General features: G+C 40.0%; 1 protein-coding gene across 2 annotated transcripts in view; it reads right to left on the reverse strand.

Moving 5' to 3' along the window:
* LOC102291321 (collagen alpha-1(XXVIII) chain) overlaps positions 1 to 17395 on the reverse strand; it is a 35516-nt gene that overhangs the window by 2280 nt on the left and 15841 nt on the right. The window contains exons 15-34 of one of the 2 annotated variants that reach the window (XM_005948573.3): positions 16011 to 16079; positions 15152 to 15220; positions 13117 to 13185; positions 10080 to 10148; positions 9893 to 9964; positions 9042 to 9110; positions 8883 to 8954; positions 8705 to 8773; positions 8147 to 8215; positions 7397 to 7465; positions 6693 to 6761; positions 5684 to 5752; positions 4110 to 4178; positions 3904 to 3972; positions 3732 to 3812; positions 3495 to 3530; positions 3380 to 3416; positions 2658 to 3215; positions 1102 to 1382; positions 837 to 1011 (exon numbers count right to left, since the gene is read on the reverse strand). In XM_005948573.3, coding sequence (XP_005948635.1) covers positions 837 to 1011; positions 1102 to 1382; positions 2658 to 3215; positions 3380 to 3416; positions 3495 to 3530; positions 3732 to 3812; positions 3904 to 3972; positions 4110 to 4178; positions 5684 to 5752; positions 6693 to 6761; positions 7397 to 7465; positions 8147 to 8215; positions 8705 to 8773; positions 8883 to 8954; positions 9042 to 9110; positions 9893 to 9964; positions 10080 to 10148; positions 13117 to 13185; positions 15152 to 15220; positions 16011 to 16079 — 2140 coding nt within the window. Of the gene's footprint in view, positions 1 to 836; positions 1012 to 1095; positions 1383 to 2657; positions 3216 to 3379; positions 3417 to 3494; positions 3531 to 3731; positions 3813 to 3903; positions 3973 to 4109; positions 4179 to 5683; positions 5753 to 6692; positions 6762 to 7396; positions 7466 to 8146; positions 8216 to 8704; positions 8774 to 8882; positions 8955 to 9041; positions 9111 to 9892; positions 9965 to 10079; positions 10149 to 13116; positions 13186 to 15151; positions 15221 to 16010; positions 16080 to 17395 lie in introns of both variants that reach the window. The other variant, XM_005948572.3, reaches the window with a different exon arrangement.

Here is a 17395-nt window from a genome sequence, read left to right on the forward strand (position 1 = left end):
TTCCCCCCTCCTTTGTCCTCCTGTTTCCCCTCCCTCTCCCCTCCAGAGAGGAGTTAAACAGTCCAAAGTTATTAAAAGATAAAGAATTTTCCTATCATGTGATAAATAAAGTATTATCCTCCTCTCGTGTCCTTAATTAAGGATAATGTACATTTAGAAAAAAATAGTTTAGTTATAGCGTGACATATCATTTTAACATGTCAACTAGCTAGCTAACTTATTGCTAACCTTTAGCTCTATTTAACCTTGTAAATATACTGCATTGATTGTAACACCTTGGGCCACAGTCACACTGAGAGTCGCACTTTATTGGACCTTTCCAGAAGAGTTGAAACAGCTGCAAAGGTTTGGCCAATGTCTTTTATCCTGTCTTCCTTCTCTCACCCCAGTCGGTCGTGGCATCTGGCCGCCCCTCCCTGAGCCTGTTTCTGCTGGAGGCTTCTTCCTGTTAAAAGGGAGTTTTTCCTTCCCACTGTTGCCAAACCATTTGCTCATAGGGGATCATATGATTGTTGGGTTTTTCTCTGCATGTATTATTGTAGGGTCTACCTTGAGGCGACTGTTGTTGTGATTTGGCGTTGTATAAATAAAACTGAATTGAATGTCATATTAAACCCTATTGTTTATGAATGGGACATCAATCGAGTTCATATGTATGTGAGGGCAGATACACATAGTATGTGTATTGTCTTTTAAATATTGAGGTCCTAACTGAATTTTTGCTCATGGTATGTCTTTGCAGTGAGGGAATTTATTTATTTTGGATCTCTGTAATAAAAATAATTTTGCTCATAAGAAAGGTAGAAAAGTAGAGCAGAGTATTGGACTTCATATACCTTTGGGAAGAACTGGCCTTGGTACAGGTACATACTGTACAGAAACACCGGAGGATGTTGTACTTATGCTTGTGGATGAAGATGATGATGACGATGAAGAGTGTTCCCTGGATGGAGAGAGATGTTTGTCTGAGGTGCTGTGGGTAAATGTGTCCCCACGCTGCACCCCTCCTTCCTATTGAGGAAAGAAACAGAAACCAGTTGTTAGAATAATAAATGTGTGTAAAGTACATATAAAGATGTATTCTTGTTTTCATACATGTACTTTGTTGGATCCTTTAATCTCATGCTGGGTGGTCTCTATCATTCCTCCATGACTGTGTGTGCTGATACCAGTGTTGATACCCGTCTGACGTCCATTCTCTACTTCCGGTTGGGTCACAGGCCTGTACCCATAGCCACCAGTAGCATACTTTCCATTGATTAAATTTTTGTTCCCATTATAACCATTGTTTCCATAGCCGTTGTAGCCATTAGTTATTCTGTTATATATTAGGGCTCCATTCTCATCTTCACAGAACTGGCTGACCAGCTTGGATTCGAGGGCTGTGACACAAAGACACAGAAGTTAGGAACTAGGAAAAAGGATTTAACTAATTACTGTTTTGTCACTATTCGCTCCCCAGACATAGCCTAAAAGATTTTTTTAGGAATTATTTTCTGTTAAATTTCTAACTATCAGATGGCTTTGCATTCATTTTGTGCACAAACAAACATACAGGTCATATGCAGAGGTGGAATACTAATATACTTCATTTAGTGCCAGTAACAGATAAAACTTGAAAAATAAACATTCCTATCGCCCGTGCCTTTATAAAGCTTTGCCTTCTGTTAATTAGCAGATTCCGGGTCGTGAACACACTACATTCATTATAATAATGCCTACTTTTGCTCCAGTAACGTGCAAAGCTACAGTGAAACCGAACTGGCTAAGTGTGCAAAAGTACAGTAGCTGGCTGGTTTAGGTTAAGCTCTTCAGAAGTGTTATTGAAGATGCATAATCCATTATTTCTTCAAATTGTCACTCACATCAACATAGAATGCTAAATTATGGATTGCCACAGACAGTAGGGCTAACCAAAAACTAACCAACTAACAGTGGAAGATCAGAACGCTAATGAGATTTGAAACCACTATGAGGTTATTCTGCCTAGATTAAATAATAATGAGTATATGTGCCTTGCATATCTGTAGTTAGACTTGGTGCATTGTTTAAAAAAAAAGTAAATGTAACTATAGGGTACATAAACGTGAGCTAGGTGTCTAAAATAGCTTGTATAAGATATAAGTTAAGATATGATTTTTTAATAATATAACACAAAATTGTAGATTTCAAGTCACACAAGCACTTCACTCTTAAAATATAAATGGATCCATATAAAAATGGAAAAATCTATTTTTAAAAAATTGGTTCACTAGAGGTGGGTATCACCAGGCAACTCACAATACGACATCCCTAAGGTAATCCTGGGGACATTTTGTGCCATTACGGGGGGTTTTTCATGCTATTTTGGCTGTGCTGAATGAATACAACTAATTTGCCAGAGGATATTATTTTATTTTAATTTTAGAATTCTTGTCTCAGTTCCTTAGGGATATTATCACAATACTTCAGTCAATTCTTCACATTTTGTGAAGGATGCTGCTGAAGAATGCTTTATTACAGTTAGCTGTAATAAATCACCGAAAATCACATTTATGTTGCTTTTTACAAAGACATCATTCCTGTTCTATAGGAATATAATCAGAATACAATCAGCAAGCAACTCAACTCATTAACAAAGACTCATCTTAAGGGTAAGTAAAGAAAATGCCTCTTACCTGGCAGGGTGTTGAAGTCATCAATGAGGAACATGTGCTCCGTGTCTGGATCAGATGCGATTAGATTCAGTTCTTTCAGGAATTCGGCCTGCGTTGGGTCTGAGGTGTTAACGATCCCCAGGGCAAACATCTCAATATTGGCAGCGTGTGCTTCTCGCACAGCTATATCCAGCTTCACTGGTTCTCGCTTGTCGGTTTGCCCATCAGTAATCACGATGGCCACTTTGCTTACTCCCAAACGTGAACTATGGAAGACCTCCTGCGTCGCCTTGCGGATAGCTGTACCAGTGTAGGTGCCCTCTCCCATATATGGGATGTTTCTGATTGCATTCTTGACATCCTGTTTGGTGACATAGCGGGCCAAGTTGAATACAGTTCTCACCTCAAGGCTGTACAGGACCAGGCCAATCCTGGTGGCGTTTCGGCCCACTGTTACCCGGTCCACTAATGCATTCACAAAGTCCTTGATGATTTCAAAGTTCTCAGGCCCCACACTCTCTGAGCTGTCAATGACAAACACCAGCTCCATAGGCCTCTCCTTACACTTGATCCCACATCCTAGAATCACATCACATCAACATATGAGATCATGGCGGAAATGTCACATTGATGAGTTCCAGTCTGTGGAACTGGATCCAGCACTTTACAGATCAGATGACACAGTGGCTTTCATTGAGAAATTAAATCTACTACAATATTTATGCTATCAAAAGATATTTTACCACAGATCTCTTTGATCAATCGAATGACGTCTTCTCTCTGCAATGAATACACAATATAAGCATATGGATAATCACAAAAAGTAAAACGATACAGATATGAACACATGACACTCACAGTGAGGCCAGCTTCACCTTTGGCACCGACTCGGCCCTAGGATCAAAAATATTAAAAAAACGTTTATTCACTAAGTGTCACTGTTTCTGCAAATCTTCCAGTTTCATGTGGCAGACAAATGTCAGTAGCGATAACAAGCAGCATAGGAGCAGGTTCAGGGGTTGGAGCCCTCTCCCCAGCCATCACAAAACAGAACACAACAAAGTGAGACATGAAGGAATCATTAGCGTCACTCACAGGTTGCCCTGGGGTTCCAGGGTCTCCTAAATCTCCTTTGATCCCCTTCAGCCCCCTCTCCCCTGTCAAACCTCGATCACCCTGTTGCACACCACATTGCAAAACATCAGCACTCAAAAAATTATAAATGCTCACAACCCCACATTCAGTCCCGGGTAACACAGTAACTGACTTTAGCTCCAGGAAAGCCTTCTCCAGGTATTCCTCTTGGTCCTACCACACCCTGGGCCCCCTGTTCACCCTGAATGAAACACACAAGGCAGTTGTGTTACAGCTTGTGATAGATACTCACAGATTTAGGTAGTACACAGAGCCCTGGATGTCTTGATATTTTATAGATATGTGAATGTCTATCAAGGACAATAAATTACAGCCTACCTTTGGCCCTTGAACTCCTTGCCCTTGAGGACCTGTTGGCCCAGGTGGACCAGGTCTCCCAGGGTTACCCTGCAAGTCAAAACATATTGCTTATATAACTACAGCTCAAGGTCAGTTACAAAATAGCTACAATGTGACAAAAAAGCAGATTTGTAATTTATGAAAGAAATATTTGTTGCAGCCATACAAATGGCACAGTTACTGGGGTCAAGGCAGCAGACCTGCTGACTTGCTGTTCACATAAGTATACAGGCTCCACCTGTGGCGAGGTGTAGGCAGGGAGACACCTGTCAGGTGGAATGTTATTAAAAAAGCCAGGAACAATACTCTATTACTTAAGCCTTTTGCTGTAGTCATGACTGAATGTCAACTAGTCATGACTACAGCAAATTCAAGTGACGTGCAGCTACCAGTTATCATCAAACTCCAAAGTGAATTCAGTAATGTGTTTTCTCTTGTCTGTGTGTTCAGTATTAAAGCTTAAAGTTGGCAAAATATCCTCAGTTTTTCTTGAATGGCTTAAAAAAAAGAAAATAAGTAAAATAAGATTACTGATTTTGATTAGAAAACATCCACAACTCAACCTTGCACATGCATGTGTGACATCTGTACACTCCTCCACTTTGAATGCTTTGTTGTCTGTATGCTGCTATGACAACTCGATTTCTGGGCTGCAGTGCATCTGTGAAAACAGCTTAATCCAAGAAATTATCTGATGTCATGACCCACAAAATTTTTTGACTGTAATACGTTTCCTGTTTGGGTTGACTTCATAATGTGAGAAAAGGCAATAGCAGCTATATATATATCACATGTGCAATTAATAACTCAACCCAACAAAAAATGTACTTTATCTATAAGAGTATGAAACACACTTTGTATTCTTGTAATAAAGAGCAGCAACTTCAAGGTTACCAGTGTTGTTGTGAATGTTTCACATCACCATTTTCTCAGCACGGACAAGAGCTGACAAGTGTCAGTGTGCTCTGCTTTCCCATTTTTCCCTATTATTTGCGTCTTCAATTAAAACCTGCCTACTGCTGCATGACTTTGACAGAGCTCGGACCTGCACAGACAGTGGCCTGAAGCCTGTGGGGAATCTGGATATGATACGTGAGGACGTGCGGGGTGCCGGGTGTTCTTTTAGTAAGGCCTGTTAGGCCAAGTGTTTCTCATCAGACACGTATGTCTGTGGAGATTCACACCCTGCACCCATGTGTCACAGTGCTGTTGGAAAAATCACGATAAATGCCACCAAAAAATGAACAAGCAGCCCAGTTGTGGGCATGTTTGCACGGAGGATAATGCACTGTGGGGTTTTTTTCAACCTGTTATTCTTCAGAGAATGTAACTCAGTCACAACCATCTGGCAGTACTTAGGAGAAATTTGAAAAAGGCTCCTCTCAAGTAAACACCTTAGAATGTTGTCCTCGACTCATGTTCCCATAAACCAAATAAAAAACCAAATAAAAATTAATAATATTATAATATTTCTGATTACAAAACAGGTAAAGGGGAGTTGCTTAAAACAGAAGAGGTTAAAGATTTGAAAAATGTAAAGGTTTTAAATTTACCAGAGGTCCTGGGAGGCCTTCACCTGGAAGTCCTGGTAAACCAGGCAACCCTCGAAATCCAATATCGCCCTGCAAAGATGAATGCACAGCAAAGATAGATGAACACTGACAGCACAGCAATTTACAATCTGTCAAACAAACTCGTGCACTGACTAAAATCGTGTTTCCCTTAATTAGCTTCCCTAAACAAAAGACCAAATCTTTCAATGGTGAGATAATCTCACTTATCTTCAGTGCGGATTCAAACACAACTTGGAAATTCATCTTACCAGGACTTGACAATGGCTTTGGCTCTAAATTCTGACCTCACAGAAAGAACCATCTGTGTCATATAAGGTTTACATCCTACAAGATTTTTGAAACATGGGACATTTTTGATTGAATTTTGCATTCAAACCAATAACGAATTCCATAATGTTTATAAGCAGTGACTAACTATCATCACAATACTGTATGACAGATCCAGGAGCTTTGCAGACCGCATGTCTACATGTTATAATTGTATACTGAACCTGTGGGAAGCGTCATAAACAGCAACAACTGTTAATGTGGGCTTCTGTTATTCATGTTTGTGCTGTTGCTGGTCCTTTAGCATAGTTCCTATGTTTTTCCTTCCCAGTGTTGCCAAGTGTGTGCTGATAGGGTATTGTCTTAATGTTGGGGTTTTTCTGCAGTACTGTTTCGTCATTACCTTACAATTTTAAGCACATCAACTGTTGTTGTAATTTGGTGCTATATAAATAAAATTGATTTGAAAATGGAAGTGAATTGATTTCATATAGCTTTAGTGTGTAGACATATTTTTAAAATGACTATGTAGACCTGCAAATTACCAACACATCACTATACTGGGACCTTTGTACAAACCACAAAGTCTGCTGGAAAGTGTGGAAACCTACTGTAACCTTACTATAATTCTCAACTTTTTTTAAACAAAGACCCAACTTTACACTGACATTTGAAAGAAATGCATGCTGGAAAGTTCCATCTTATGGTTCCACATTCTCACCTTCGGTCCAGGAACACCCACTCCCTCCGGCCCAGGTTCTCCTGGAAGTCCAGGCAGCCCAGGAGGACCCTGAAAAAGCAAAAAGCTAACTTAAGTATGGAATTTTAGAAAGAAGAGTAAGTTAATATTGTACTCTGAAACAAGCAGAGTATAATACTTGAAATTGAATAAGAAATTGTCTGGCTTTTATAAAATAATGCAATAAAACAGGATTTAATGTGTAAAAATTGGAACAGTTAGCACTACAGGGGGATTTTGTTACCTTTGGACAGCACCAGGTTAGCAGCTTCTCATTGTTCCCGGACTTTATGCTAAGGTAAGCTAAGCATCTGGTTTACAGACCAAACATTTAGTTTCAATCTTCATATCCAACCCTCAATGAGAAAGTAAAATATAGTAAGTGATTTTTTTTCTTATTTTTTTAAGGCACCACCTTTATTCTTACTGCCCTTAATGAAAATCATGTTAATTTCATCTCCCTCTGGTTTAAGTTAAAGGAAACATACTCAGGATATGTGTAAGGGCCACCTACTGTAAAGTTGGGTTATAAATGTCTCACTGATTGATAGAGGGTTGGAACTGAGCGGCAGTACAAGAGAGGCAAATGCTAGATGGATGGAGGACTAGATATAGAATGCAGATGAAAGGTATGGCTGTACATATTTATGAGGAGACATATGTCATTGTCTAAATCAGCTCCTCACCATGGGGCCAGGATAGCCGTCTCCTTTGGGACCAAATGGGCCTGGAGGGCCTCGATCTCCTCGGTCACCCTACAGGAGGCAGATACATAGGAATCAATAATTCATTCATACAAAGGATACAAAGAGATTTACAGACTTGCAAAACAAACTAAAGTGGAATATGCACATAAATGGACACATATGCTCCTTTGCTTGGTCCCTTATATTAACCCTCTCAAGGCAGGCGTTGCAGATTTGCAACAAGTAAAAGCTAACAACCTGATTACCCCACATACATATTTTATGAGGGTTTTTTTTTTTACTTAGAAGTACCACTGCAGGTATTCGTTTGTGCAATAGCAAAAAAAACTTAATTTGAGCCTGAGAGGGTTAAGTATTGAGCAAAACATAAAAACAGGTTGTAGCATTTTATTAGCTGAGATTTTCAGCAAATGTTAGCGTACGGAAAGCATGACAGGATGTACAGCTGTGCTTCCCGTCCTAATTTTTGACATATTCTCTGTTCTTTCTAGATGGACTGTAAATGGCCTTGATGATGAAAGCACAAACACGTGTTTCCTGATCTGCCTCTCGTTACTTGTTTGATTATTGATTCTTTTCCAGATTTGGATGCACTCAGCACATGTTTAAATGTGTTTGTTCGAAAATCTGACTCATGCTTGTTTCTACAGGCAGGCACCCAATAGAAATGCAATACATATTTATATTTGTATTTCTTTTTCAACCAGAGAATAATAATATCAGTTTTACCTTAGGACCAGGAAGTCCATAGCCAGTCTCCCCAACTGGACCAGGAGGGCCATTTGGACCAGGATCACCCTACAACACATTTTTAGTAACAAAGCTGCCCCTTAGTACAGAAGGTTGTACATAGATGTGCAACATGGATGTTTTACATCTAATATAAAAAGGTTAACTTTAATAGACACTGTATATACAATATAAAATGTAGAACATTGTGCAACTGTGCTGTTGCTACTTAGAAGCAAATTGAAGACTTCTACCACTGATAATATTGTTTAATAATGGGTTAATGCTACGAACAAAACATACTAATTCAATTCAATTCAGTTTTATTTATATAGTGCCAAATCACAGCAGAGATTCTACAATAATGTAGTATGTATGTAGTACAATAACAATAATGCCAATAACAAGTTTACGTGCATCAGGAGAATCAATGTTTCTTTCTACAAAGAGTCTTGGAACAACCTAAAATAATTACCACATATTTTGTGAAAATGTGAAGAAAACATGACGAATCTCCGCAGTCTTACACTGATGGCTCAGTAAAACTGCATCTTTTACCTTGGGTCCAGTGATGAAGCGTCCTGGAGGACCAGGCAAACCCAGCCTGCCTTGCGCTCCTGGTTCTCCCTGACAAAGTTTATTGTATGAAAACTGGTTAAGACCAAAAACGTACAGAGGATATTTTCTCATTATCTCTTTCCAGGTAAATGTTAATGATGGCCTAATGATTGCTCACCTTTGGTCCTGAGGGTCCAGCAATGCCTGGCGGCCCAGTCAAGCCTCTGATTCCTCTTTGGCCTTGGTCACCCTTGAAGGTCACATCAGGAATATACTCACTGGTCTGACTTACTTACTGACTTGCAGGAAAATGAAATATGGAATATTACTTTTTTACCTTTTCACCTTGGATACCAATTCCAGGAGCGCCATCTGGCCCTCTTAGGCCAATAGCTCCAGGCTCGCCCTAAAGACACACATGCATCCAAGTATTTGGCCCCATCCTGTTTTTTGTTTTTTTTTAATGTTTTGCCTATTTGTCATACTTACATGTTTTACATCATCAAACAAAATGTAATAATAGATATTGCTAACCTGGTTGTAACACCCTTGTTAGTAAGAACTGCAATTCAGCAACTGGCAGTTGCTGAATTGCAGTTCTTCAGAGTCTTTCATATCAATGCAGAAGAATCTTGGCTCACTCTTTGCACAAACTTTTTAATTGGAGACTTTTCAAAAACCCAAAACCTTCATTTGGTTGTTTTTGAGTGATTCAGAGTAAGCCAAGTGGGCTTGAGCTTCAGGATATGAACTGATGGCTGGACATTCTCTTCAGGATTTTCTCACCGATTGCAGAATTCATGGTTTCATCAATTAAGGCAAGTTGTCCAGCTCCTAAAACAGCAAATCCCCAGACAATCATACCACCATTGTTCATAATGGAGCTCAATGTGGTTTGATTGAGTCCTAAAGCCTTAGAAATGGATATATAATCCTTCCCAAACTGATAGATGTCAACTATCTTTAGAAAATTTCTATATGTCATGAGATGCTGCATTGGTTCTTGAGACCTTTTAGCCTACTTCACTTGATCAGACAGGTTTTACTTAAGGGATTTTTTGATACAACAGAAAATTTAATTACCATGTACAGCGAGATAGATTTGGATAGCTTTTTCCCTTAATAAATAAAATGATCATTTAAAAACTGCATTTTGCGTTTGCTCAGGTTAAAACATCTTCAAACTACCTTCTGTCCAGGGGCTCCATCCTCCCCTGGAAGCCCAGGCAAACCTGGCATTCCTGATGATCCTGGTTCACCCTGAGGACAGATTGGTGGCTCTGTATGAGTTTATGGAGGGAATGTTTAATACTTTAAATAATGTATACTGATAACTGCTGCTGATGTGGGTTTTTACCAAATGGTTTCAACTCACCTTAGCTCCAGGGTCTCCAGCCCCTCTCTCCCCTGGAGCACCAATTTCACCTGGAAACCCTTGGTCTCCCTGTGTTAGGCAATAACATCTTCACATCTTGTCGTAATTACTAAAACACGTACACCAGTATTGTTAATATTTGCTAAGCGGACTATTACCAGAAAGCCACGTATTTTTTAAGAAAATATACTTGCTGGCATTATTTTGTACAGGCCTGGTCACACCAGTGTTTATGCTGAGACACCAGGAAGACTTGCAATGAAAGTTTACATAACAGCTTAAAATACAGGACGGACTGAGTACCTGGTCAGTTTAGCATTCAATTTACTTTGATTTAACATCCTCACCCAGTTGTACACTTGATAATCTATGTGGATATACAGTGGGGCAAAAAAGTATTTAGTCAGCCACCGATTGTGCAAGTTCCCCCACTTAAAATGGTGACAGAGGTCAGTAATTTGCACCAGAGGTACACTTCAACTGTGAGAGACAGAATGTGAAAAAAAATCCATGAATTCACATGGTAGGATTTGTAAAGAATTTATTCGTAAATTAGGGTGGAAAATAAGTATTTGGTCACCTCAAACAAGGAAAATCTCTGGCTCTCACAGACCTGTAACGTCTTCTGTAAGAAGCTTTTCTGTCCCCCACTCGTTACCTGTATGAATGGCACCTGTTTGAACTCATCATCTGTATAAAAGACACCTGTCCACAGCCTCAAACAGTCAGACTCCAAACTCCGCCATGGCCAAGACCAAAGAGCTTTCGAAGGACACCAGGAAAAGTATTGTAGACCTGCACCAGACTGGGAAGAGTGAATCTACAATAGGCAAGCAGCTTGGTGTGAAAAAATCAACTGTGGGAGCAATCATCAGAAAATGGAAGACATACAAGACCACTGATAATCTCCCTCGATCTGGGGCTCCACGCAAGATCTCATCCGTGGGGTCAAAATGATCATGAGAACGGTGAGCAAAGATCCCAGAACCACACGGGGGGACCTGGTGAATGACCTGCAGAGAGCTGGGACCAAAGTAACAAAGGTCACCATCAGTAACACACTACAACGGCAGGGAATCAAATCCCGCAGTGCCAGACGTGTTCCGCTGCTGAAGCCAGTGCATGTCCAGGCCCGTCTGAAGTTTGCCAGAGAGCACATGGATGATACAGCAGAGGATTGGGAGAATGTCATGTGGTCAGATGAAACCAAAGTAGAACTTTTTGGTATAAACTCAACTCGTCGTGTTTGGAGGAAGAAGAATACTGAGTTGCATCCCAAGAACACCATACCTACTGTGAAGCATGGGGGTGGAAACATCATGCTATGGGGCTGTTTTTCTGCCAAGGGGACAGGACGACTGATCCGTGTTAAGGACAGAATGAATGGGGCCATGTATCGTGAGATTTTGAGCCAAAACCTCCTTCCATCAGTGAGAACTTTGAAGATGAAACGAGGCTGGGTCTTCCAACATGACAATGATCCAAAACACACCGCCCGGGCAACAAAGGAGTGGCTCCGTAAGAAGCATTTGAAAGTCCTGGAGTGGCCTAGCCAGTCTCCAGACCTCAACCCCATAGAAAATCTGTGGCGGGAGTTGAAAGTCCGTGTTGCTCGGCGACAGCCCCAAAACATCACTGCTCTCGAGAAGATCTGCATGGAGGAATGGGCCAAAATACCAGCTACTGTGTGTGCAAACCTGGTAAAGACCTATAGTAAACGTTTGACCTCTGTTATTGCCAACAAAGGTTATGTTACAAAGTATTGAGTTGTATTTTTGTTATTGACCAAATACTTATTTTCCACCCTGATTTACGAATAAATTCTTTACAAATCCTACCATGTGGATTCATGGATTTTTTTTTCACATTCTGTCTCTCACAGTTGAAGTGTACCTCTGGTGCAAATTACTGACCTCTGTCATCATTTTAGGTGGGGGAACTTGCACAATCGGTGGCTGACTAAATACTTTTTTGCCCCACTGTATCCTAATTGTAGGTTAACCTTTAATTTCTGTCTTCAGTGCTGAGAGCAGAACACGTACAATAGAGATAAATGTGACTAAAAGCATCTGTCACGATCCTGGGTCTTAGGACCCAGTGTTTTGAGTTTTAGTTAATCTTAATGTGTATAGTTTGTTAAGCTCATTAGGCCTCCTATGTTAATTTGCTTATTAGTTCCCCCTTGTGTTTCCAACCCATGTTAAGTCTCCCCTGCCCTTCATGTCTCTCTGTGCCCCCTCTGTTCTGTTTATTGTGTGTCTTTGCATGTTTGAGTTTCTTGTTTTCTGTCACCCTGCATTGTGCATTATGTTCTCATGGTTGGTCTTTTGTTACTCCCTCTAGTCTAGTCTCTTGTGTTCAAAGCTGAGTATTTCCCTCTGTGCATTTTGGTTTTTAGACCTCTGCCTTATGGTTTGTCTCTGTTTCTTAGTTGCTGTCTCCACTGTCAAGTTTTGTCTGCGTTTCATTATGCTTCCTGTTTTATTTTGGAAGGAGTCGTGTGTTCTTGGTTCTTTGTATTTAGCTTCACTGCTCCTGTCATTAGGTTCATGTTAGTCAGCTGTTTCCTCGTGTGTCTCCACTTCCCTCGTTATCCCTCTGTGTATTTAAGCCCCATGTTTCTCTTTGTCAGTGTTGCGTCCTCCATCATAGCTGTGTGATTGTTCCCTGTGGCTCCTTGTGCTTTAGTTTTCCCAGTTTAGTTTATTTTGTATTGTTTTTCATGTCCCACTCCACGCCAGCAATAAAGCGGTGTTTTTTGAGTTTAATTTTGTCTCCGTGAGTTTGCGTTTTGGGTCCTACTCTTGCCTGCACACAGCCGTATTGTGACAGCATCAGCCTTGCTTGCTTGGCTATCAAATCATTAATCAGCTTGCCAGATTCTGCAGTTTAAGTCATCATTGCTAAGCATTATACCACTTAACTATGTGACGTTTCAGGATCATATGATCCAGTTCCAACTATAAACTCTGTGGCCTCCACATAGAAATCCTGACGCCTTGTTATTACCACTAAGATTTTGAGCATATGTACAAACCTTGGGCCCAGGCATGCCTTCTCCTGGTGGACCTCTGCTTCCCGGTGGCCCCCTTGGACCCTCTATGCCCTGCAGGTATGAATAAATGCAGCAATTAAAAGAAGCCTGAATGGAATCTGTAAACAGGGAGTGTTTTTGCTGAAGGAAGAGTAATTAGAATTTTTTCTTGGACATCAGAAGGATGCGAACTTTTTTTCTAACACAAAATTTAAATGATTTCATTGGTTCAGTGCAATATATGTTTCTGGTTTAAACACATATTAAAATTAAAAACAGTTTAGCATGAAAAGTTTTTCTTCTTCCAGTAGGCTGGTTTATTATTTTCTATAATCAGGTGATTAATGGAGACTTTTTCAGTCCTATTATGAAGCCTTTTCTTTAAATAAATTCAGCTGTACAGAAAGCCCAGTGTGAGAGCACACCTGGCTCCCTCTCTTCCACAAGTGAGTGAATGGTGAACTAGAACCAGACCTGTTCTGATAGCAATTAGCTGATGTTTTGATGACAGTGAAAAACTCTTTGGCTAAGCTGTCAGCAGCCAACAGTTTCCACTAGTCTCCACTAGCTGTTGTTATTGTGTCAGAGCATGAATTTTTATGCACTTCTGCATCATGTTGATTACATTATGATTTTTGATCAAAAGCTTGTATTAATAAAGCAACACCTGATCTCATGTAATCATAATTTCTGTCATTTGTTATCAAAGAATAGGGAAAAAGTAGCTCAAAGCAGATGCTTCTTTGTTTATTTATTAGTAGGTCTGCAAAAAACAAATACTGATGCTAGCAGCTTGAAGGTGTTCTATTTTGGCACAGGCATGATTTAAGCTAAATGCTAATGTCAGATTGACCTGTTCTCAACGAACGTGCTACAATGAAGATCTTGGCAGAATTATTGTTTACTGTGGTCAGTATTGGGGAGTTACAGAATACACGAACAGGCGTTACGTATTTAAAATACAAAATATGAGTAACTGTATTCTGTTATAGTTACCGCTTAAATAGGTGATAATTAGAATACAGTTACTTTGGTGGAATAAATGGATTACACAGCAGTTTTTTCCTGCTTCATATGTTAGGTTATCCCCTCTCTAATTTTGGTAATTCTGCGCATTGCCGGTGTTCTGACAAAACACCCTACCTATCAAGCTCTCCTACTTGTTCTTACTGACAGTTTATTACAGTTGATACTTGTTTTCCTTAAGCTGTTGTCAATTTGTTAACTTTTCAAGCTAACATGCGTTCATTTGTGCAAAAATACTCCAATTTGGAGTCTCAATTGAAGTCACATTTCAAGTCTTGATTTAGTACTTCTAAACTTCTGTAAACTGGCATACAGTGTAAACCTTGTCAATGAATTTTAGTCCTCCTGCAGTTAGTGGACACCACGCTCCGTTGTTATGTCGAAGAAAGTAATATTGCACTACATACTTGTTAATTGAGCGATAACGTTGTTTAATTTCAAAGAACCTTGACATTGGTCATTTTATTTATTGTATAAATCCAAGCAGGAAGCACGTTTTGATAAGTGTGATTTGGCCATCAAAGCGTCCTACCTATAGATATGTACGATGGAGGCATAAACCACGTAAGGCAGTATATTCTGATAAGGTAGCACAGATTGATTGACAGACGCAATAAGAGGCTGTAAGCGTCCTGTTAATGTTGGTAGCATCAGTTACACATTGGACCCGGAGCCAGCACAACAGAGCCAGTAGTGCACAGGCAGGAATGTTTGCACGCTCCTTAGCACTAAAAAAGGGCTTCGCTTGGATTGAGAATCATTGATAAACTACAAACTTCTGTCATATTGCATATGGTATCTTACTTAAACAATACATTTTCCTCATTATGTTATTGATAATTGTCAGTTCATCACTATTACCTTACATTAACAAGTCAAAACATGGATGGTGACAGTAACAATTAAAAAAAACTAAAAAAAAATCAATATAAGCCCACTGTGATTATAAAAACATGAAAAAATTAATGTATTAGAGCCACTGTGGGAATCATATTATGAGTCCAACACTTGCCTTCTCACCCTGTATGCCTAGTCCTGGGAGACCGACAAGCCCTGGAAGACCCGATGGCCCAAAATCCCCCTACAAGTTCAGATAACAACATGTAAATGTTAATAGGTTGACAGTGCCTCACACTGAAATGTGATTTATTATATGTGGAAAACACCCATCTGTATACAATTCTATAGCGCTGCATTTTAATGAATTAATAATATAGGCCACACATGATGACATCTGCTCCTTTTGCCTCACTTCCTTTTATCTGTCACATGCTATAATCACATCACAAATATATGATGGTAATGCAGAGAACCCTGCAGGCAGTGTTTGTCATTACTGCATGAAAACTTTGTGATTACCTCCAATCAACTTCACTACAAAGCCCACGGTAAAACTGTCAGCAACATTGGTGTTGAGAACACCCGTGTAAATCACAACGAAAAAGTTTTTTTGGGGGGGAAATGATTTTTCATGTAGCAGAAAGAATTACATAGCTAAAAATCAACTCAGCCTTTCTTTGTCTGTAAGTCTGTGAGCTAAAATGCTGCCAGATGGCTGTGAAGCTCTACAAACACATCCTGAAAGACAAACCTTTACCTTTATGTCTATGTCTGACTGTACCTGACTGCAGGCTAACTTTTCCACATTCATCAGCACAAGCAGTGAAACTGCGCTCCTCCTACACTATCCATGCTTTGACCTTGATTCATCATCTGTGGACTGTGACCTCCTACATAACACTGCACTGAATGCATTCATCCGTGGCTCTGCCAACTTATGGCCTTCTTCACAACAGGACTCCGGCTTTCTCTTCATGGCTGTGTGAAGGCTTTTCAGCAGGCGCCTTAGTTAAGGCCTCTTTAAACTCCACCTTGTCTCCTTTGATTCCAGCACCCAGCTGTCCTCTGGGTCCCCGTGGCCCTTCCACGCCTCGCTCTCCCTGCCAAGATGGACAAAAAAGTTACTGCAAATTGACTCTTGAAATATCAGTAAGATGTATGAAAATAATGCCAAAATAGGAGCAGAAAAATAAGTATAAAAGTTAGAATAATAAGATATTAGTCAAAATACAGATGTTATTTTCCAAAAGAACTCACACGGTGTAAAACATTACACGACTTTGAAGCCAAACAGGAGTTTTAGTTTAACCAATGTATCATCTTTCAGCTGCTTCCTCATTCCCCGAGGTTTCACCACAGCAGATGGATCCACATACTTGATTTGGCACAGTTTCTGTACCAGATGCCCTTCCTGACACAACATACAGGCCTGGGCCCTGCACTAAGAATACACTGGTTTATAACCCCTCCCACTCACCCACCCAAGGCTGGATTTATGTCTCCTCAGTGTCAGACTGGGGATGTCTTATATGTAAAGCAAATGTGTTAACCACTACAGCATGCTTTTCATTCACAATGAATTATTTCATCTTTTTAATCTGACTTTAAAGAGAATGATGGCTTTGTAACTGAAAAGCTGCCATTGGAGTAATGTGCATTACGAGCTGTTTCTCAGTTAGTTTCATGGCTTCTTGTGATGGTTTAGCAAAAACAAAATGCTTATTGTTATTATAAATGTTCAGTTTGATTTATGTCAGTTACTGATAAAAGAGTGTAACTTGCTCACCAGAAGTGGCCTGAAAGATCCAAACTTGCACACAGTTTCTGTTTCTTCTACGGAAAGCAGAAGTAGCCATACTATATACTATATAGGAATATTGTGGTATTTCATGTATATCAAAACGTGCCTAGAGGAGATATAAGTATTACACAAAGAGAAAAAGCAGGAGGAGAAATTCATTGAGGGATTAGAAAGATAATACAGGATGACAGTCAGTAAAATGAAAAAAAAAAATGCTGCATAATGTCCTGCACTTTATAGACTGCAGAAAAATCTGATTTCCCTTAAGGAAATATTTCTGCGTCTTCCAAGGACATCCAAGGACAACAGAAACAATGTCGCATAGAGGAGTACACTGATTAACATGCCGCTCTTGCATGTTAGCCTCAAGAGGTAAAGATTTAATGTCGTAACTCTATGATCCCTCACAAGCTGAGGTGCTAATGATGTGGAAAAAGCTGCAGAGCTCCTGTGAATCTGGAGCCTGTCGAGGCTTGTCATGTGAAGAATGCTGCTTTGGAACAAGAACGCCATTAAAAAAAGTGGGGAAAAAGCACCCTTGAGGCCAATCTTCAGCAGTGGGGGATCCACCTTCTCCTGTGTGTGTGTGTGTGTGTGTGTGTGTGTGTGTGTGTG

Source organism: Haplochromis burtoni, unplaced genomic scaffold, assembly GCF_018398535.1.
Source record: "Haplochromis burtoni strain Fernald_Lab_line unplaced genomic scaffold, NCSU_Asbu1 Contig_591, whole genome shotgun sequence".
NCBI classification, from domain to species: Eukaryota; Metazoa; Chordata; class Actinopteri; order Cichliformes; family Cichlidae; genus Haplochromis; species Haplochromis burtoni.